This window comes from Canis lupus, chromosome 10, assembly GCF_048164855.1.
Source record: "Canis lupus baileyi chromosome 10, mCanLup2.hap1, whole genome shotgun sequence".
Taxonomy (NCBI): Eukaryota; Metazoa; Chordata; class Mammalia; order Carnivora; family Canidae; genus Canis; species Canis lupus.
This window is the reverse complement of record NC_132847.1, coordinates 22,497,903-22,520,908: the sequence shown is the minus strand read 5'-3', so window position 1 is coordinate 22,520,908 and position 23,006 is coordinate 22,497,903. Positions and strand designations below refer to the sequence as shown.

General features: G+C 42.2%; 1 protein-coding gene, 1 long non-coding RNA gene and 1 other non-coding gene across 5 annotated transcripts in view; 2 read left to right on the top strand and 1 right to left on the bottom strand.

Annotated features, from left to right (window-relative positions):
• The window catches only part of HSPA4 (heat shock protein family A (Hsp70) member 4), a 72,638-nt gene that overhangs the window by 48,857 nt on the left and 775 nt on the right, over positions 1 to 23,006 (bottom strand). The window contains exon 1 of one of the 3 annotated variants that reach the window (XM_072841001.1): positions 22,234 to 22,367. The exons of 1 other annotated variant lie outside the window; for it this stretch is intronic. In XM_072841001.1, the coding sequence (XP_072697102.1) occupies positions 22,234 to 22,307 (74 nt within the window). In that variant the 5' untranslated portion in view covers positions 22,308 to 22,367. Of the gene's footprint in view, positions 1 to 557; positions 1,306 to 22,233; positions 22,368 to 23,006 lie in introns of those variants that run through there. One more of the 3 variants, XM_072841000.1, reaches the window with a different exon arrangement.
• Positions 1,515 to 6,855, top strand: LOC140641337 (uncharacterized). The gene is made up of 2 exons (XR_012037871.1): positions 1,515 to 1,650; positions 2,073 to 6,855. It is a non-coding gene; the product is annotated as an uncharacterized lncRNA (long non-coding RNA).
• LOC140642075 (U4 spliceosomal RNA) lies at positions 18,021 to 18,168 on the top strand. Its single transcript, XR_012038643.1, has one exon. It is a non-coding gene; the product is annotated as a U4 spliceosomal RNA (small nuclear RNA).

Here is a 23,006-nt window from a genome sequence, read left to right as displayed (position 1 = left end):
CTTTTTTTTTTTTTTGGTAGCTGTGCGTTCCACCGCGAGCCCGAGCCTCCGGTGCCCCGGCTCCCTCTTCCGGGTGCTGCCCCGCCCCCACTCACGTGGGATTCTGGCCGCTCCATCTTCACGCCGCCGGCAGACACTAGAACCCGTTCGATTCAACTAACTTTTATTAGGCGCCTGCTGTGTGCAAAGCCCTGAACTCTGTAGTAGGCTGAAGAAACGGCAGTGCGCCCTGGGCCTGGCCTCCGCCCTCTGAAAGAACTCGGTCCGCTAGACATCCGTGCCCTCCGCTGCCTTCCCTCCAGCTCCCACCCGTGCCCTCCGCTGGCAGGAGCACCCGCGCAGAGCCCTCGCTCAACCGGCAGGCCGCTAGGAAGAGGCATCGCCGCCGGCGCACACCCTCGAGGCGAGCCGTGGCCACCAGCGACCTGACACCCAGCGGGGTGTCCTTACCCACCAGGACTCCCGGCCCGCGCTCCCCAAGCCCGCGCGGGTCGCAGACCAGAGCAGGCGCTACCTCCCCACCCCGAGCGCACGCGGCCGGACCGCCCCACACTCACGGCGTGCAGCGGTCGCTGTACTCATTAGCGATCGTCTCGATGCCGCCGGCGCGGGCCACGGCGACGTAGCAGCTCTGGAAGCCCAGGTCTATCCCCACGACCGACATGGCGCCGGCTACAGTTCGGGCTCAAGCCCAGGTCCGGCCGGCGAAACGGGACACGGACCCAGGTGGGGCTGGCGCGCGGAGTGCGGGCCGCGTGGGCCGGGGGCCGGGGGCTGGCGGGGGACGTGAGGGAGCCCTCGCGGGCGCGTAGGTCCCTGGGAAGGGAGCCGCCGCGGAGAGCGCTGCTCAGGCCGGCTCCGGCTCAGCGGCCGCAGAAGAGGCGCCGGTAGCGGGGGCGGAGAAGATCTCGAAAGATCTCGTCGCGACGAGAGTAAAGCCGTAGCGCGAGAACTGCGAAGGAGAAGCGTGATCTCGCGAGACCCCGGCTCAGACGCTTTTCCTTCTGAAGTTCCGCCCCCAGTTACGACGAGCCTACGTCATGTCCAGGCAGGAAAACCTCGGAAGGGATGGAGCGGGTGAGAGAGGGGTGGGAAGCCAATTGAGCCTGCGCGCAAAGCCCGCCGCAGCGACTCCCAATGGCGGCCGAAAGCAGTGGGGCGCCTTGCCTTCTAGAAGAAAGTAGGAGAGCCAGCTTGAGGCAAAATACCGAAGAGGCCGTTGGCCTACTTCCGCCGTTTTTCTGCATCAAAGAAACTTCCGGTGATGGGACCTCCTGCGCCCCACTTTGTGTTGCGCCCCCAAAATGGAAGCGCAGACTAAGCTTCAGAACCCAGAGAGTCTGCGCCCTTAGGGCGGGTCGGCCCGTTGAGGACCAGGCTGCCCTTGGAAAGAGGCCCTGAGACGGGCCTTAGGTAGGTCCCTGTCCAAGTCCGAGACAGCGCCCTCCCCGGCGGAGAACGGGAATCGTCTCGGTCGCACTGGCGTGGTTTTTCTCAGTCTTGCCTCACCGTTCTCTAAGCTGCTGGCGCCCTTAGAGGCCGATAGGACTTAAAACTTGAAATCCCCAACACAATCCAAGCACCTGTCCTGAGCTGAATGCAAGAGTCACGGATGGATGATACGCTACCTAGGTCCGCTCAGACCAGCCAGTAAGTGACAGGATTACTTGAGGCTAATGAATCTTAAACTTTAGGGCCCCTCACTTCCGGAGTGTTCCAGGAGCTGGCGAACTCCATCCTGCCATCGGAAAGCAACTCTAGATAATAAGAATTTATTCTCTCTTAAGATTTTATTTATTCATGAGAGATAGGGAGAGAGGCAGAGACCTAGGCAGAGGGAGAAGCAGGCTCCCTGCGTGGAATCCGGTGCAAGACTTGCGCCCAGGACCCTGGATCATGATCTGAGCCAAAGGCAGACGCTCAACGACTGAGCCACCCAGGTGTCCTTATTTCTGATAAATTGATTGAAGAGATCTCAGTGGGGGAATCTGTATCTCCAAGTCTCCAGTAACTGTGATTATTTTGTCCTAAATACTTTGTGACTTTTTTTTTTTTGACTTTTTTTTTTAAAGGATTTAAATGTATAATATAAGCTTCAACCTCCCAAAACCCGAATCCCACCGGCCTTGAGGACAGCTAAAAAAGTAAAATGAATCCCAATACAAGGCGGCAAGTGTTATGTGCAAAATGGAGGCGGCTAGGAGGACTTTACAGAAAGGCAAAAGCCTGCTTTCAAGTTGTGGAAAAAAAAAACACAGCTTAGCATGGTTTGCTGAAAACTACAAAAACTGATGTATTGCTGAAACGGAGACTGAGTTGAAGATCTCAACCTTAAGGCTAGAACAATCGGATCTTTTAATGAATGAGCCAAGAAGAAAGTACATTTTCTCAAATCTCCATTTCTCACACACACACCCTCAGTCTCCTGGAGCAGTGCCCAAAGGCCAGATTGTTTGCCTGTACCCTTGCAAAGTACCACACAGTTCTTATATTTTGGCTAAACTGAACATGCTTTGTCTTCAACACCAAGTACTGAGTGCTACCTAAAGTGGGAGGGAGGTGGGTAATAGGAGTACAGGCAGCAAGAAAAGGCCTTTGAGCATAGAGAACAGGGATAAACAGATACTCTACACCCATGTTTATGGCATTATTCTCAATAGCCAAAAGGTGAAAACAACCCAAAAAATCACTGATGCATGAATGGATTTTTAACGATGTATACATGCAATGATATACTATTCAGCCTTAAAAAGGAATAAAACTCTTTAACACATGTTACAACATGGCAGAACTTTAAAAACGTTATGCCAAGTGAAAGAAGTCTGACAGGAAAGGATAAATTTTGTATGATTCAATCTATAGGAGGAAACTTTAGAGGATGCTTTTGGGCAATCAACTTGAACTATGTAAGCCTGAGAAAGGAGGAAGGCCTCCTGGCTGATACAGTCCCATTAGGCAACCCACCTCAAAACAGCCATAAGCGCTAACTGACCAATGGGTTATTTACACCCATTTGTTGTAAATCAGGCACCAAAAAAGGAAAATGCTGTGAGTTCCCATACTCTCACCTTTCCTCTTGTACAGCAGCCCCCTAGCACTGCCTCGGGGCAATCTCTGTTTTGCTGTCCTGCCCACCACTTCATTGGGGAGTCTTCAGTAAATTTCTACCTCCTTTGTTCTGCCTTTGGTGAAAGAATTCACCCGATCTGGTTGCCCCACATTTGGTGGCCCCCATCCAATATCGACATGCCACAGAAATCAGTAGGCAAATTCATGGAGACAGAAAATAGAACAGTGGTTAGCAAGGGCTTACGAGTAGAGGGGAATGAAGAGCTACTGTTTAATGGGCATAAAGTTTTGGTTTGGGATAATGTAAAAGTTCTGGAGATGTATATTACTGGTGGTCACACAATAGTACAAATGTATATGTAATGCCACTGATATATATACTTTTAGATGGTCAAAATGATAATTATGTGTAATTTACCACAGTAAAAAAAAAAAAAAAAAAAAAAAAAGTTGACCTTGACCTTCTGTCTTATATTTGTGTCCTACCTAGGAGGATATCAATGGCACCAAGAACAGTATTGGCCTTTGTAATGACAGAGTCCTGTGTCTGCCCACTCTGGGTTATAAGCACTGGGCAGACAGAGACCAGGCTGCCATAGGCTGAAGTGACTTTTCTACTTAAAATATCAGTAGGTCTGGGGGAACCTGAATGGCTCAGTCAGTTAAGCATCTGACTTCTGCTCAGGTCATGATCTTGGGGTCATGGGACAAAGCCCCATGTCAGGCTACCACTCGGTGGGGAGTTTGCTTATCTCTCTCCCTCTCCCTATGCCCCCCTCCTCACTCGTGCTCCCTCTCTTTCTCTCAAATAGATAATCTCTAAAAAAGAAAATATCACTAGGTCTGGGTTATGAATTCTTGCCTTCCTTCTTGTGGGAGACCTCCCCAGCCTTTAACTAAACTGGCAAAAATGTACAACCGTATCTTTTTGTGTTCCACCATCATACCTACCTACCTTATTTGCCCTGGCTCTGCTTTCAGTTTAAAATACCATTGGCCCTATCAATCTTTTTAATGATTTGTCCTTCTCAAAATAAAACATAACATCAGTCACAGAGAGTACTCATCCTGTTATAAATAGTTTCCTGGATCATCAAACTTATAGCTCAAGAAGCTATTCTGGGATGTTTAAGTAAATGAAGTCAGAAGAAAAGTTATTTAAGAATTCTGAGGAATCTAAAGTGACAAGTTTCCAAGAACCACAATAGTGAAGCAATGAAGCTGCCAGAACATTTCATATTGAAGGCATCATGGTTGCAGCAAAATTCCTTTTATTCAGCAGAGCATCTTGAGAATTGTAGAAGGAAGTTATTGCAGGCATTTCTCTGATACAATGATTAAATTTAGTTTTAAGCAATCAGGAAGGTGTCTGTTTTAAATATACAGTGTTAATAGACTGCCCACCATGAAACAAAAGGTTTTCAGTTGGGAATTCATAATCTTCCCTGCCAAGTGTCCAGTGGAATCTTGTCCTACACCCTGAAGCAGCTTCAGGTACAAGCTCTGGTAATGGTATTTTCAGCCCTCCATGAAGTCACACTGAGTGGACAAAGTGCCCTTAACCCAGCAAGCACTCCTTTCTTAAACTCTAACATTCTAGCAACTCAGTAATAGTGGTAATTATCTCATCTCTAGAATCTCTAGATCCTACATCATGGGCAATGGTGCTGAGTGATTTGGATATCATAATTCAATTAATCTTCAGAGCAAACCCATAGTAGGTGTTATTTTCCAGTTTTATAGATGAGAAAACAGATCTGATGAGGTTAAAGAACTGGTTCAAAGTCACACAACTTTCCTGACTTCAACATTGGTCTCCTACAACTATACCACTCTAAGTTCATGTTCTTTGCAAAGGGTCACTGAAGTGAATATGGAAATACAAGAGTAAGAGAAATAAAAGAGGAAGAGGAGGAAGAGAGGAGTACCTGGGTGACCCAGTTGTTTAAGTGTCTGCCTTTGGCTCAGGTCTTGATCTCAGGATCCTGGGATTGAGCCCCTAGTCAGGCTCCCTGCTCAGTGAGGAGCCTGCTTCTCCCTCTCTCTCTCTGCAGCTCTCCCTGCTTATGTACACTCTCTCGTGCTCTGTCAAAATCTTTTTTAAAAAAAATGAAGAGCAATAATTCAACCAGAGTCATTCATTGTTGACATTTTGGAATATATTTCTCCCTGTCACTATTTTTGTTATATATGATGGTTGAATTGGGTTGTGCCTTTTTAACATTAGGTTAAATCAACCTTTCCCAAACTGCTCCATTAGACAGTGTTCCCTGAGATAATAATAGATTAATATTGCCATTTTATTTTTTTTAAGATTTTTTTATTTATTCGTGAGAGACAGAGAGAGAGGCAGAGACACAGGCAGAGAGAGAAGCAGGCTCCATGCAGGAAGTCTGATGCGGGACTTGATCCCAGGACCCCGGGATCATGCTCTGAGCTGAAGGCAGACGCTCAACCACTGAGCTACTTAGACGCCCCATAATATTGCCATTTTAGAGCAGCCGTGGTGGCTCAGCAGTTTAGCACCACCTTTACCCCGGGGCCCAATCCTGGGGATCCAGGATTGAGTCTCACATCAGGCTCCCTGCATGGAGCCTGCTTCTGTCTCTGCCTCTGTGTGTGTGTGTGTGTCTCTCTCATGAATAAATAAAATATTTTTTAAAACTATTGCCATTTTAAAGACACTAAGAAGTCCTATAGAAAATCTGTTTAACTTTGTTTTATCAATGAATACAAGTATAAATATAAGAAATACTATTTAAGGAATAGTACAGCACAATTTAGTCTTTTTTTTCTCAAGTATTTTTCTAATCCTAATGCTCCTTTGATATAAAAACTACCATTACAGTTCACTTGTAAGTCCAAATTGGCTGAAATTTTAGTGTCCTTTCTCACTCTATTATAAACTGCCTGCTTACATAGTAACACCATGATGTCATTCTGAAGTACTTCCCCAAATCCCCACTTTTTTTTGCCCTTATTTGGTCTGATTACCGTTATTTTATGTCTTGCAGTGTCATTATCAATCCCAGTCCTTTCCCTCTATATAATCCTAAAATGCTAGATGAATTTTGCACAGATACCTCCAGCCCACATAAGCTGATATGATCATGAAAATTTAACCCCTTTATCTAGCTCCATTAGTCAACAATCATTTTCCTGGCCTGACTCACAATCTCCTCACCTATTGGCTCAAGACTCTCCTTAGCCAGCCACAGACTCAACTGAGTCTTCTCCCATTTCTAGTAGCTGACATTCCAGCTCCACTCCAAAGTCCTGCCTGTGAAACTGGTCTGCTGAGAGCAGAAACATGACTCTGATCTGCTCAGCCCAACTCTCCTGGGGCTTTTCCTGTTCCTGAGCATTGGGGGACCAGAAATATATCTTGCCATAGTAACAGCTGCCATCTCATTTCTACTAATTATGAAATTTTCTTTATAAGATCTTTCATTTTAACTTCAAAGTCTTTAGGGCTCAGAGCATCCTATGCTTGTTTCCCTTCAGCTGAATACAATTCATTTCTCAAGACCAAATGTTCTTTGCTTCTTGCTCTAAGACTCAAAGAAAATGATTTTTTAAAGGTTCCGTGGCCTCTGATAATAATTCATTCTTTAGGTTTCCTGATTAATGAGGAATCTGGAGCATGGAGTGTGCATACTTGGAATATGATTAAGAATCAGTGTTACTATGAACAGTGTTACTATGAACAAGCTCACATGGCATACTGCCCATACATTGCTTCATAACCAGAGGGGACCATTTATTTTCTTGTTGACCTGTAGTTAATGTGAGTTCAAAATCTAAATATATCACAGACGATTACAGTTTGCAGCTGAGTGCCAGCACTGTAAGCCCTAACTCAGAGGAGAGTGAATAACATGTTTTCCTGGCAATGGCACAGGAATCCATCCTATGGTCAAAGGCAGAGCAGCAGCAACAACAAGCTAAAACAAGAGTGGAGATGATCTGAGCTCACTAGAAGTATCAGAGTTTCTTTTCCAGACAAGACAAAGACAAGCCAGGGAAAGGTGACCAGAAGAAGCTTCAAGATATTATGAAACAAAAAGCATGATTAAAACTTCATGTCTTCTGGGAGTACCTTAGTGGTTTAGTTGGTTGAGTGTCTGCCTTCTGCTCAGGTCATGGTCTCAGGTTCCTGGGATTGAACCCCACACTGGACTCTCTGCTCAGTGAGGAGTATGCTTCTCCCTCCCCATCTGCCTCTTCTCCCTATTCATATGCATGTTTGTTTGTTTTTTCTCTCTCTAACAAAGATTTGTTTTCTAAAAGTGAAATGCCCTTCCAAAGTCAGGGGAACACAGTGACAACTCAGTATCTCTATGTAAATCAAGAGGAAGTATAACCACATAATGGAGAGGAAGTTCATGAATGGATCCTCCACCTACTCCCTCCCTTGGCAGGTGGATCTATATATACTCTCTCTCTCTCTCTCTCTCTCTCTCTCACACACACACACACACACACACACACACACACACACACTTCAGCATTTACTTTGATTGCTTAGGGGTCTTTCCCTAAAATTTTCAATGGAATTTTCTAAAGCATGCAACACATTTTCACTGTAATATCTGAGAGCTCCTGCTATGTGTAAAGCAAGGCTAGCCACTTGCTCCTCCTTTGTGAGGAACAGTCCTTTTCATTGAAGGTGTGGTTGTGGGTAGCAGAACCATCCTGTCAGAGCTGCAAGAGAGAACACAGCATAATGAAGCAGTTATAATAATTGTGATACTTATACCAGAAAAGAGAAAGACAAACAGAAATAAAAGTCCAGAAACAAACCCAAGTATGAGAATTTAGCAATTGATAGATGGCATTTCAAACAAGTTGTAGAAAAAGTAATTTGCAGACATTAGCTAGCCATCTGGGAAAACATTTTAGATCCCTACCTCAAACCACATACAAGAACATACTCCTGGTAAGTCAAATATTTAAAAGTTTCTAAGTTAAATTTCAAAAATAAAGCCAGAAAATAAAGGTGATCAAATACATATATGTCGTGAATTTTCATAAGCATAACACAAAAGACAAAAAGAGTAAAAGAAATCAGAATGCAAAAAAGACCATAAACAAAGGCAGCCTGGGTGGCTCAGCGGTTTAGTGCTGCCTTCAGCCCAGGGTGCGATTCTGGAGACCCGGAATCGAATCCCACATCGGGCTCCTGGTGCATGGAGCCTGCTTCTCCCTCTGCCTATGTCTCTGCCTCTCTCTCGCTCTCTCTGTGTCTCTCATGAATGAATGAATGAATAAATAAAATCTTTTTTAAAAAAAAGACCGTAAACAAAATTAAAGGCAATAAATACAAAATTAAGAAAGTTTACCCAAAATTGGAGATAAGGCAAAAAGATTACTGCTTGCTCTTTCAATACCATATTAAAACATTGTTTACTAAAAAAAATATAAAATAAAACATTGTTTACTGAGCCTACCTAAGGGACCTGATTCTCTAGGAAAATGTAACTTTGTTCCCTTTGCTATTTTCTGTTGATTAGGGCCCAGGCTGTAAAATTAGATGTGAACTTTACAGAAGATTGATAAAGTGCAAGTGGTGTTTGTATGGGACAGATGCAAATGATTTCTGTCTAGTAGAAAAGATATTTCCAAAGACTACGCTTTTATTGCCTGGTAGAATAATAACAAGTTTTGTATTTCATTTAGCACTCTGACTTCATCATTCTTTCCTTCACTTCAGCCTCTTGAGTTCTTCAATGAATCAGCTATAAGATCCTGCTGGTCCTCTCACTAATGAGTTACATAAATCACTGACACATGTATGTTTTTAAATTTTTAAAAATCATACTTTGTCCAGACAGTTAAACACAGAATTGCCATGTTATACAGCAGTTCTGCTCCTACTGTGAATAGGAGTATTATTCACAATAGCCAAGATGTGGAAACAAGCCAGGTGTCCATCAATAGGTGAATGGATAAATAAAATATAGGATACATGTGCAATGGAATATTATTCAACAGATGAAATGCTCATACATGCTACAATATGAATAAACCTTGAAAACTTTATGCTGGGCAGCCCCGGTGGCTCAGCGGTTTAGTGCCACCTTCGGCCCGGGGTATGGTCCTGGAGACCTGGGATCAGGTCCCACATCGGGCTCCTTGCATGGAGCCTGCTTCTCCCTCTGCCTGTGTCTCTGCCTCTCTCTGTTTGTCTCTCATGAATGAATAAATGAAATCTTTAAAAAAAAAGAAAGAGGGATCCCTGGGTGGCGCAGGGGTTTGGCGCCTGCCTTTGGCCCAGGGCGCGATCCTGGAGACCCAGGATCGAATCCCACGTCAGGCTCCCGGTGCATGGAGCCTGCTTCTCCCTCTGCCTGTGTCTCTGCCTCTCTCTCTCTCTGTGTGTGACTATCATAAATAAATAAAATTTAAAAAAAAAGAAAGAAAGAAAAAAAAAACTTTATGCTAAGTGAAATAAGCCAGACATAAAGGGACAAATATTGTATGATTCTATATATATGAGGTACCTAAAACAAGCAAATTCACAAAACATAAAATAGAGATTACCACGAGCTGTGGGAAGGAGCAAATCCAGAATTACTTTTTAAAAGGATGCACAGGGATCCCTGGGTGGCGCAGCGGTTTGGCACCTGCCTTTGGCCCAGGGCGCGATCCTGGAGACCAGGGATCGAATCCCACATCAGGCTCCCGGTGCATGCAGCCTGCTTCTCCCTCTGCCTGTGTCTCTGCCTCTCTCTCTCTCTCTGTAACTATCATAAATAAATAAAAATTAAAAAAAAAATTTTTTTAAATAAATAAAAAGGATGCACAGTTTCTGTTTGGGATGGTGAGAAAGCTCTGGAAATCATTAGTGGTGATAATTGCACTACAATGTGAATCCACTTAATGCCATGCCATTGTACACTCAAAAATGGTTAAAATGGTAAGCTTTATGTTATGTATATTTTAACATAATAAAAAATTTATTCTTTGACAACTTTAGAAGGAAATATTCTTGGGGGGGGGGACATTCTCAATATATATGACATCAAAGAAGCAATATGCTTGATCTATACATGGTTGTTATAAACCAATCAGAAAAAAGGAACCAAAGATTAAAAGACAAAATTCACTCAAGAATAAATACAAATGACAAACCTCACTTGGTATTTTTAAAGAGTTAATTAAAACAAGAATGTAATTCCATTTTCCCAAACCATATTAGAAAAAAATTGCATTAGAAAGTACTGGCAAAGTATATGAGAAATTATGATCTGGTTCAGACTTCCCAAAGAGCATTTTGGGAAGTGTGTATGCCCTGTAACAATAATTCTACCTCAATAAATATAACCTTAAAAAATGATGGGCAAGCATGCTTCCCATGGGTATACAAGAGAGGGAGTATAGTAGACTGTTCAGGGTTCTTCTGTAGCCCTACAACCTGGGCTTGAATACCAGTTACACCATAATTGCCAGAGTGCCTTTAGGCAGGTGGCTTAATACTCTCTAAGCCTCAGCTTCCTCTACTGAAAAATGGAGGAAATAATAGGACCTACCTCATAGGGTTGATGTGATGATTCAAAAAGACAGTTAAGATAAAATGTGTATTGCCTGACACATAGTGAGTCATCAAGAAATGTTAGAATGGTGCCTGGCTTGCTCATTCGGAAGAATATGGGACTCTTGATCTCAGGGTTGTTAAGTTGTAGGTTGTAAGCTCACTGTGTGAGCCCCACAGTGGGTGTAGAGATTACTTAAAAATAATTTTTTTTAGGGGATCCCTGGATGGCTCAGTGGTTTAGTGCCTGCCTTCGGCCCAGGGCATGGCCCTGGAGTCCTGGGATTGAGTCCCGCATCGGGCTCCTTGCATGGAGCCTGCTTCTCTCTCTGCCTATGTCTCTGCCTCATTCTCTCTCTGTCTCTCTCATGAATAAATAAATAAAATATTTAAATAAATAAATAAATAAATAAATAAATAAATGATTTTTTAGAAGATTTTATTGGGGAGCCCCGGTGGCGCACCGGTTTAGCGCCGCCTGCAGCCCAGGGTGTGATCCCAGAGACCCAGGATTGAGTCCCACATGGGGGCTCACTGCATGGAACCTGCTTCTCCCTCTGCCTATGTCTCTGCCTCTGTGTGTGTGTGTGTGTGTGTGTGTGTGTGTTGCTCATGAATAAATAAATAAATAAAAATATTTTTAAAAAGATTTTATTTATTCATGAGGCACACACAGAGAGAAAGAGAGGCAGAGACACAGGCAGAGGGAGAAGCAGGCTTCATGCAGGGAGCCCCATGTGGGACTCGATTCCAGGACTCCGGGATTACGCCCTGGGCTGAAGGCAGCGCTAAACTGCTGAGCCACCTGGGCTGCCCAAAAATAAAATTTTTAAGAGAAAAAAAAAAGAAATCTTACAGATGATTGCTACTGTTGTCACTCTAATAGGAAACTGCATAAGATCTTTTTCCCAATTGTCCCAGAATTGGTGATTAGGGCCCATAGATGAGAACAAAAAAGTGCTCACTAATCTACACCTTTAAGAAAATTGCCAGTAACTGGAGCTGACCAACTTCCCCAAGAGAGGCAGAAACAGCCTAGATTTTTCTAACCTCCTCTCCATTCCAATCACTCTAGCCCTCCAGTCTCTATAGAAGAACTGGGGAAGAGCGGAAGGGAGATGGGGAATTTGCTTTGTGGAGAGTGCAAATTACTTCAAGGTGGAAGTGGAAGGTGCTGTCTCAAGGAAAAGACAAGTGAGGAGGCTCTTATAAAGACTAGAGAGAGGTACATACCAGGAAAGGAGACCTCCAGTCTATGCCCTAGTTGGCCATCTGCCAAGGTAGTACACTAGCCAATTTCCTTCTCTGAACAAAGGAGCAACAGATATGAACAAAAGAGAAGAAGACTGGGGAGACCTTGCTATCAGAAGGAACCAGGAGAGGAAAGCAGTATGTCATGACAAGGGAATTTTTATTTCCCATGGATCCACTGCACATTGGAATTGGTGGTTGAACTTGGACTGTCTCACAAGACTCTACCCAAGAAGACTGCTGGCTCTGAGTGAGGACCCTTGTAACAAGAAGTAATAGTTGAGAAGGAATGGTCAAGCTGGAGCCAAGATCTCTCTCACTGGGAAACTGTGGAGTAGGACATGTCTCCGAAGACACCTATATTAGACCCCTACCACCCAGTGGGCATTAGCATTGACATGAAACAGCTTGGACTAAAGAGGCAGGGACAACCCAAGAGAGCATTACAAACACCCTCAAGTAAGTATGAAACCCTTTTGAGTTGAAATTTCTATGACTTTTAGCTAAAAGTATTTTGATATACTTCTTTCTCTGCAGAGCATATACTAACTGCCCTCAACTTGGAATGTACATGCTTCAAGTCTGGTTCTATACGGTGATGAAAACTTAAGACCTTCAGTTCTTTACTTTTTTTGAGATTTTATTTTTAAGTAATCTCCACACCCAACGTGGAGCTCGAACTCACAACCCCAAAATCAAGAGTCACATGCTCCACTGACTGAGCCAAGCAGACACCCCATAGACCTTCAGTTCTAATACAAAATTCCCAGGTAAGAGATCCTAACTGGTCCAGCGTGGATCAGTCAAGCTAATTCAGTCAAGTATAACTGTGAATACAGGGTCCCCACTACCCAGTCTCAGAGGACAGACATCATGAAACTAGAAAGACACCCTCGTGGTATTTTTGTCTCATGGTGTTGATGTAGTGAAATAAAATGTGACCCAGAATACTAGAAAGCTGAGGAATCCAGATAGAATTGACTAGGCTTTGAAATAAACATCTCACTTTCTGGAGAGTTTTTACAAAGTGATATACAGGGACTATGGGTCCCTTTTAGAAGGGGCAGAGATCTTGATCTGAGATGAAGTAAGGGAGATCAGTAATAGCCAGAGAGAAGGAGAGTGGTCACTTCATCTACAATGTGACCACCTTCCCCTTGAAGCCCATAAGTCTTCCATAAAGTCATGAGATGCCTGGTAGGATGGGATATCTGGTGGGCACCTGCAAGGGGGAATGCAGTTTCACATACCCAGCTATGACGTGAATAGGAAAAGAGACAGAGAAGCCTAAGAGGAATCAAGCCATCAAATATACAGTGATCTCTGAATTACTCCAGAGCCGGATATTGAAGCCAAGTTTACTGAATTCTCTGAGGGTGCTGAAGCCCTCAGAAACCATAAAGGAAAAGGAAACCACAAAGATTTCACCAATAGCAGCCTGATTAAGTCACTTGTGACTAAATCCAGCTAACCTATCAATTGGGATCCCAATCCTTCACAGGATGGGGTTTTTCTGCTCTATTTTCCTATTGGCAGTTGGGGTAGTGAAATAGAAAGGTGAAGCATTTCAAAGCACTTTAGTGTCCTTTAGATACTAGGACGTCCAGTCTATATTTGCTTCTTTGAGCACCAGCTGGTCCCAGGAGTCAAATTTCCCTGGGACCTTGTTACAGGGGGGCTTGTTTTCTCCCCACACTGATTCATGATTATTCATGAGGCCTTAAAGCTCTTAGGGAGTAGGAGCAGGGATATCTGTGATTTTAAATCAGTAAGCCCAATTTGGCCTCAAGCAGAATGGGACCAGGGAAAGTATCTTATTTTTTTTTAAGATTATTTATTTATTCATAGAGACACAGAGAGAGGCAGAGACACAGGCAAAGGGAGAAGCAGGCTCCATGCAGAGAGCCTGACGTGGGACTCGATCCAGGGTCTCCAGGATCACGCCCTAGGCTGTAGGCAGCGCTAAACCGCTGCGCCACCGGGGCTGCCTGGAAAGTATCTTAAAAAAAATTGTCAAAGCCAAAATGAAGAGCTTGAAATATTACTAAAGGCTCTTAATATTTGAGGTTTCTGCTTTGTAGCCTTGACTGGAAAAGTCAATTTTTTCTAAGGATGGAGACACAGGATATCATGTGAGACTCCTCAAATGGTTTCAAGTTCTAGAGAAAGGATTCATGGTAATTTACCAGTACTATTACTACAGAGCTGCTATTTAATTTTGAACAAAGGTTTGTATCTTAGGCTTTAAGAACAAATTCTCACAATTAGCTCTGTTGGAATTAAACTGTGACCGTTTGCCCACTGTAGAGCCATTATCTTCTGTCTTCCCACCACCCCTTCTCTTCACCATTCTGACAACAGGGGTGGGCTTAACCCAGGCTGAATCACTCACAGAACCTCTTCCCACTGGGCCACAAAGATTGAACCAGAGATAGCTAGATGAGCATGGGACCAAGCACAGGGCTGTTTCAAAGATGTGTCTCTTGCAGCTGGTGGGAAACTTTCTTTCTCCCTTCTCTATTGTAACAATGTTGAACTTTACCTAAGCCCTCTGTTCCTAGAAAACTGAGGTTAAGAAAAACCCCCAACTCTTTCAGGTTCCAACTTTACTACAAAGAACCACTCTTCCTCATGTGACCTATTGAGGTCTCATAGATGACCCCCTGGTTTACCTATGATAAGGCAGAGAGAGGGACTCCTGGGTGGTTCAGCGGTTGAGCATTTGCCTTCAGCTCAGGACGTGATCCCTGGGTCCGGGATCGAGTCCTCCATTAGGCTCCCTATAAGGAGCCTGCTTCTCCCTCTGCTTATGTCTCAGCCTCTCTCTCTGGGTCTCTCATGAATAAATAAAATCTTAAAAAAAAAAAATGCCAGACAGAAACTCTCCAAATTCCCATCACACTGTCTCATAAATGATTACGTGAGTTATCTATCCCTCTGAAACTGGCTAGACACAAATCTTTCCTGTTCAGCTCACTGAGTCCCCTTGATTACAAAAACAATTGCAACTGTAAAATCACTCTACCTAGAAGTTGTCCACTTCTCCCTAGAAAGGTATCCAGACAAAATCACCCTGCCAAGGCAACGATCTTCAGATCTGGAATGATCTTCCTATTGTAATACCCTAAGTAAAATCAGTTTGCTTATTGTTTGGTTTTTGTCTTTGACAGATTGTGGAATTGTAAAGATGTGTTCCCCCAAGGTTCTAGTGGGCATAGAGAGGGGTCTGAGGGAATGAAGCTATTAGTCAGATGAAAGTAGAGACTAGTGGGGCACCTGGGTGGCTCAGTCGTTGAGTATCTGCCTTTGGCTCAGGTCGTGATCCTAGGATTCTGAGATCAAGTCCTGCATCAGGCTCCCTGCGTGGAGCCGACTTCTCTCTCTCCCTCTGCCTATGCCTCGGCCTCTCTCCCTCTCTCTCTCTCTCTGTGTGTCTCTCATGAATACATAAATAAATAAAATTAAAAAAAAAAAAGCCCTTAGTGACATCCATTTCTAAATGGCTTCATGAAACTTCACTGAAGAAATGGTAAAAAAAAATAGAAGAGTTAGTAAAATTTTTATTCATGAAACAAAGTATAATTACCATTTTATTTCTGCTTCACATACCATATAAATGGAATTATGATTTAGTAACTTTCTGATTAGCATCCTAATGAAAAATGAGTTAGAGGAATTTATTTTGAGGTACTTTGGACAGTTTGGGATTTTTCACTAGTATCACTGGTAACTTAAAAAAATAAAGCCTTTTTCAGTTGTTTTATCAATCACAGAGCAGAGCATTTAATTCTATAAAATATTACTTGCTTCACATTTTTTAAAATGTAACATATACAAAGACATTAATGAATTTTTACAATTTACAATAAATGTTTTACAAATGTTCAATCCATATACCTAAGGACCTATAGGTAAATTGTATGTTTTCCTATTTTTTTTTGCATTCACCAAAAGTAAAACTTTTTCAAAAGAGAACACTTAAGAAATCATTTTGTCGGGATCCCTGGGTGGCGCAGCGGTTTGGCGCCTGCTCTTGGCCCAGGGCGCGATCCTGGAGACCCGGGATTGAATCCCACGTCGGGCTCCCGGTACATGGAGCCTGCTTCTCCCTCTGCCTGTGTCTCTGCCTCTCTCTCTCTCTCTCTCTCTCTCTGTGACTATCATAAATAAATAAAAATTAAAAAAAAAAAGAAATCATTTTGTCTAGACTGAATAGAGAAAGTAGGTCTACATGAAACTCAAATTTTCTTTTTTTTTTTTTTTTTTGAAACTCAAATTTTCAAAAAGCAAATATATTCTTCAGGGAAAGTGACACCTTTTTAAGATGCTAATTAATGATAGCTGTAAGGAACTGTCGGAATTCTACACATAGGAAAGCATCCTCCCCTTAATGGCCAAGCAATGGGGCTGAGAGTGATGAGGACACTGTGAAATGCAAAAAACGAACACCTTCGTTCCATTCCAGATAGACTAATGTGATGGTAGAACTCTTACTCCTCATGCCTCTTGCTATGCAACATTGCTTTACAATTTGTAAAATCACTGAGAGAATGTTCTATATTTTGATTTAGGTGGTGGCTGTACCTTCTGTGGTTAAATGGATGTACTCAGTAAAATTCATTAAGCTATACAGTTAAAAATTTGTGCATTTTATTCTATGTAAATTATACTTCAACTTTTGGAAGTACTACATAAAAGCACAGAGTGTGACCATCAATAAATGCTGTTGCTAAAAGAAAAAAAATCACCAAGGAGCAAAGATCTAATTCTGCTCAGGAAAATTAAAAATTCCACAGACATACATTGTCTGTGGTATTTTAAAATGTGTTATAATTAGTTAAGAGTCAGTTGTGGATATAGGAATAACCTACATTTCCCAAAAGAGAACTTCAAACATCTCTACCTGTAGATAACAGAAGGTAATATACAATATTTTTTCTTAATCTCTACTTCCAAGTTTTTAGATAATGAAAATGGATTACTTGTGTTTAAAAAGGGAGGTGTGGGGATCCCTGGGTGGCGCAGCGGTTTGGCGCCTGCCTTTGGCCCAGGGTGCGATCCTGGAGACCCGGGATCGAATCCCACATCGGGCTCCCTGTGCATGGAGCCTGCTTCTCCCTCTGCCTGTGTCTCTGCCTCTCTCTCTCTCTCTCTGTGACTATCATAAATAAATTAAAAAAAAAATTAAAAAAAAAAAGGGAGGTGTGGTTTCAAGTTTATTATGTTCAAATTGGAATAAAGTCATTTTAGCTTGAGAACCCATGCTGCTGGAAAGATGTAGTGGAGGGGGTGGGAAGCCAGAGCAAGCAGTTGGATGAATGAGGATACATCTAGAAAAAATATAACAGCATCATTCTGGAATTTTATGTGAACTTTTTAATAAAACATTCCCCATGTATCTGACTAGGCAATTAAAATGATTGGATTTAGATCACAGATGTTTATCATCCTCGCCAGAAAAAAGAGAAAGAGAACTACCTTCTTCTGGCTTTGCTATATGACATCTCTAAATGCTTTCCAAAACCCTGTGACATCTCTCCCTGCATCTAGCTGTGAACAATTTACAAGAAAGATCTTGTATTTCACTTGCATTTCACTCAGGTCTTATGTCCTGTTACAGGAAATAATGTCCATCTTTTGTTTTTTCTGCTCAGTATTCATCCTTTAAGGTGTTCCTCTACTCTTCCTCATTCTGGCAGGCTGCTGATGGTGGGATCCCACCCATGACTGGGGGGATGGACACATCTCAGTAAGACGCCAAGGAAACTTCTACAGGGAACTTTACTTTTGACCTGAGGCACACAGGTACTGCAAGGAGTTGGACCCAATCATCTGCTGGCAAGAGCCAAAGAAATAGCAGACAAGTTCCCCCACTAATGAGATCTAGACTCCCCTGGTTCAAGAACTTCTCAAGGCTGGGAATGCAATTCCTCCTCCTAAACTATGATCTAGCTAATACACTGCCAATAAATTCTTTGTGCGTTTTTTTTTTTTTTTTTTTTGCCAAAGTTTTGTTTTGTTTCTTACAATTGTGTCCTCAATGATATAGAAGTGGTTCTATGTTATTTCAAAATAAACCCAACTGGCTAGAAGGGAGAGAGAGTTATGTAATAGAAAAAGCTCAGGGCTATGTACTTTGAATAAACCACTTAACAAAGAAGCCTGAAGCTTAAGCACAGTGGTGGTATTTTAGTCAATGAGGTTTATCAGAGGCACAATTATTTCTAATTGAAAACCTTTCCCAATACCCTACCCTGTCTTGAGGACTTGAAACAAAGATGCTTGAATCTCTCAGTCCCTTCATTTGTAAAAGGGGGATAAACATTATGTCTGGTGGTAAAATCACTAATTCTTTGGGGTCAAGACACAAAAACTCAACTTGGACCATCTTTTTCTTTTTCTTTCTTAAGTTGGCTCCATGCCCAGCATGGGGCTTGAATTCACAACTCTGAGATCACAAGTCACATGCACTACTGACTGAGCCAGCCAGATGCCCCGTAACTTGAACCATCTTAATCACAAAAGAGATTGGCAACAGAGGAGCCATGATAACCAAAAAAGGAAAACAATCAAGTCTAGGTAGTTATTGTTCTCTCATCTATGGTCCTCTCAGCATGTCAACTTCCTTTTCTCCTCCTGCAGATACATTTAATTACAAGAGAGGGAACCAGCAAATCCTGTACTCAACAATCACACAGTGTTACGAGCACTCCATGAAGCTATGTCACAGCAGAGTGTTATATCAAGGCCCAAAAATTGAGGAGTCCAAGCAGGTCTGTCTGAAGATAAAAGAATGTGACACAACTTTTAAGTAGTTTGCTGTCAAGCCATCTCAGGAAGTGGAAGCAATTGAGGAAAGCAGCTCTCTCCCAATTCCAGGGAGCTTCAGGCACTGTTCTCACCTCCATGCTCAGAGGTGAATGGAAGAGCCATCCTTCGTTTGGAGAACCAAAGCCTCATACCCACTGAGGTCCCAATTCCACCAGTCCCCTTGCATGGCTATTCTTCTTTAAGAAACAAATAGTCTCCCGGTTCTGGATCTCTCTCTTACATTTATTATGTAATTAGAATTAGTCAAATTCTCTTATCCTACCATAAAGAAAAGGGCTCCTTTGGTTGTATGCAAAGGCATATGAGGGCAGAACCACATTTGATTTTGCCCCAGGATCCAATTTTACAACACTGAGGTTTCTTGAATAGTTACAGTAACTAGTCGTAAAACACAATGAAAGGATACAAAAAAAAATTTTTTTTTTTTAAATAATAGCCACCAATCTTCAGGGAAAAGAATGATTCTGAATTCCAGGAAATGTGGGAGGATCAGTTCTCTCCCCTCTTCTGATCCTGGTGGGGCTAGTTTGCATTTCACTCAGGTCTTACAGCCTCTTGTGAAAACACTTTGACCAACTTCTGGTGCAGACTAATTACATAATGTATAATAGGGCCCAGTGCAAAACTAAAATGCAAGGCTCCCTGGTCAAAAGTTATTATGATGCAGTAGCACTGCATGGAATCAAATGTGGGACTTCTCTAAGCACAGAGCCCTGAACTCTAGATAGCTTGCCCATGGAGCAGGCCCTGTTCTGTAGTCAGCTTCCAACCATAGGTGCTCACTAACAAGCCCAAGGGCGGAGCAGGAAACAAGCATCTTGCCCAAAATCATCCCTGGCCAGAGAGATGCAACTTTCCAACACAAGCCTTTCACATCCATCTTTCCCCCAGTTCTTTGAGACATCTTATATAACTGGAAAACACTTGGGAGGTTTTCCTAGAATAAAGAAAGTCTGCTTAAAGTCTAGTAAAATGTTCATTCCTGCCAGATAGAAATTACTTGCAGCTTTCACAAAAATTTTTAATTCCTTCAGCTGCAACCCATTAGGGTTTACAAAACTAAGTATCCAGGGACACCTGGGCGGCTCAGCGGCTAAGCACCGGCCTTCAGCTCGGGGCATGGAGTCCCAGGATTGAGTACCACATTAGGCTCCCTACACGGAGCCTGCTTCCCCCTCTGCCTATGTATGTGTGTGTGTGCGTGTGTGTGTCTCATGAATAAATAAATAAAGTCTTAAAAAAAAAATACTAAGCATCTGAATTTTGGCCTAAATTCTCTGAGCAAAGCTGAAGGTCCCTCAAGCCCATGGGCCCTCAGTGAGAAAACACCTACATTGACTTTCTTTCGCCACTAAAAAGCAAGTTGTTATTGCATTTTGTGTATATGTATCTGACCTCTACGTTGAACACTCTATAGACTTTTTAGTTAATTCTTGTAGGCTTTCCAGGTATGCAACCAAATCATCACAAATAATGCCATTTGCTTTCTGCTTTTGATTTGTTGTAGCTTATTCTGTCTTATTTGGCTATAATGCAGTTTCTTTCAAAATTAACTGAGAAATGAATCTTGTTTTGTGGGAAACTTGAAAATTTCAGAATACAGCTTATCTAGGGAAATAAATGCCTAGGAGCAATGAAAAAAATTGAGGAAAAGTATTAATTAGGAGGGATTACTGTACCAGATATCAAAATATCCTATTGAACCATGGAAACTAATGACAGATGGGCACCTGGGTGGCTCAGTTAGTCAAGTTTCTGCCTTCAGTTCAGGTCATGATCTCAGGGTCCTGGGATCAAGCCTCCCATATGGCTTCCTGCTCAGTGAGGAGACTGCTTCTCCCTCAGCCTGCTCCCCCTGCTTATGTGCACACATGTTCTCCCTCTCTCTCTCCCTCTTTTTCTGTCAAGTAAATAAAATCTTTTAAAAAATAAAATAAAAGGGATCCCTGGGTGGTGCAGCAGTTTAGCGCCTGCCTTTGGCCCAGGGCACGATCCTGGAGACCCGGGATCAAATCCCACGTCGGGCTCCCGGTACATGGAGCCTGCTTCTCCCTCTGCCTATGTCTCTGCCTCTCTCTCTCTCTCTGTGTGTGTGACTATCATAAATAAATAATAAAAAAATGAAATAAAATAATTTCACATCCTGACAAAAACAAGACTTTCAGAAGATCTTAAAATGTTCAAATTAATTTTGTACATATTTAGTATACAAGAAAGTAGCATTTCAAATCAATAATGAAGTGATTATTTAATATATGGTGTTTCAAAAACTAAAAACGAGGATTAAGAATATAACCATAATTGTAACTATAGAATTACAAGAAAATATTTTATTTTATTATTATTTTAAGCATTTTTTAAAAGATTTTATTTATATATTCATGAGGGACACACAGAGAGAGAGGGAGAGACACAGGCAGTGGGAGCAGGCTCCATGTAGGAAGTCCAATGTGGGACTCGATCCTGGGTCTTCAGGATTATGCCCTGGGCCAAAGGCGGCACTAAACCGCTGAGCCACCCAGGCTGCCCTTATTTTAAGTATTTTAAGTATTCTCTACACCCAATGTCCGGCTTGAACTCACAATCCCAACGAGACTCACAAGCTCTATTGACTGAGCCAGCCAGGTGCTGCTCAAAATATATATTAATAATTGTAGGACATAAAAGACCATTCTAAACATGAATCAAATCCAGGAATCCATAATAAAAAGATTGTTAAAGATGCCTATTTAGAGAGGCACCTGGGTGGCTCAGTGGGTTAAGTGCCCAAATTTGGATTTTAACTCAGGTCATGGGATCAAGCCCTGTGGTGATCCACTCTGGACCTCAGCTCAGGACTCCATTTCAGGGTCGTGAGTTCATGCCTTCTGTGGCCTACTTCAAAAAAAGAGTTAATAAAAAACCATCTACTTAACAATGTAATGCCTCTGGACGGGTTAAATGATCACAAAGTTGAAAGACAACAATCAAAACAGGAAAAATATTTGTAAAATATAAAACAAAAGTGTCTTTATATAAAATATTTAAATATTCTACAAATCATTAAAAAGATAAAAATCCAATAGAAAAATAAGCAAAAAATTTGACAATTCATGAAAAAATAAAGTCTCCAATGATCATATGAAAAGTACTTACCCTCACCAATAATGTATCAGTTGGCTTGTTAATTTGACCATTCTCAGTTATAGTGAGGAAATACATTTGGGTAAAATCTATTTAAAGGACACTAGGGGGGATCCCTGGGTGGCGCAGCGGTTTGGCGCCTGCCTTTGGCCCAGGGCGCGATCCTGGAGACCCGGGATCGAATCCCACATCGGGCTCCCGGCGCATGAAGCCTGCTTCTCCCTCTGCCCGTGTCTCTGCCTCTCTCTCTCTCTCTGTAACTATCATAGATAAATAAAAAAATAAAAAATAAAAAATAAAATAAAGGACACTAGGTAATACCAAACAAAATTAAAAGTGCACATACCCTTTGACCCAGCAATTCTACCTCTAGAAAGTCATATTACAAGAACACAAATGAGTGCTTAAAAATCTATTCATCTCACCTTTGTGGTAAATGATCTAATCGTTCAAAATTGAGTACTGGTTGGATAAATTGTGGAACGTCCATGTCATCCATATAACTTAACAGAAAAAGAATGAATCAAATCTGCATGTGCTGACATGGGAAAAGATGTCCATAAGTACATAGAGAAACGACCAAAGCAAGCTGAAGAAGAGAACATATCTGTAAGATTCCATTTTATTAAGAACAAGATGGGCTCAAAGGTCAAGAATATCACCTTCTCTAACTCCCAGTGCTAAACCACTTTTTATCCTCTTACCCTGAATTTTTTTTTTCTTTAGAGTATTTACACTCATAGGACATTGCTTTTGTTCATTGTTTGTAGAAAGCGCCACGTGTGCAAGGACTTTATTTTTTCAATGCTCTATCCTCACTTTTTAAAACATTTTATATAGAAGATGTGGTTTATGTATACAATGGAATATTACTCAGCTATTAGAAATGACAAATACCCACCATTTGCTTCAACGTGGATGGAACTGGAGGGTATTATGCTGAGTGAAGTAAGTCAGTCAGAGAAGGACAAACATTATATGTTCTCATTCATTTGGGGAATATAAATAAGAGTGAAAGGGAATATAAGGGAAGGGAGAAGAAATGTGTGGGAAATATCAGAAAGGGAGACAGAACATAAAGACTGCTAACTCTGGGAAACAAACTAGGGGTGGTAGAAGGGGAGGAGGGCGGGGGGTGGGAGTGAATGGGTGACGGGCACTGGGGGTTATTCTGTATGTTAGTAAATTGAACACCAAT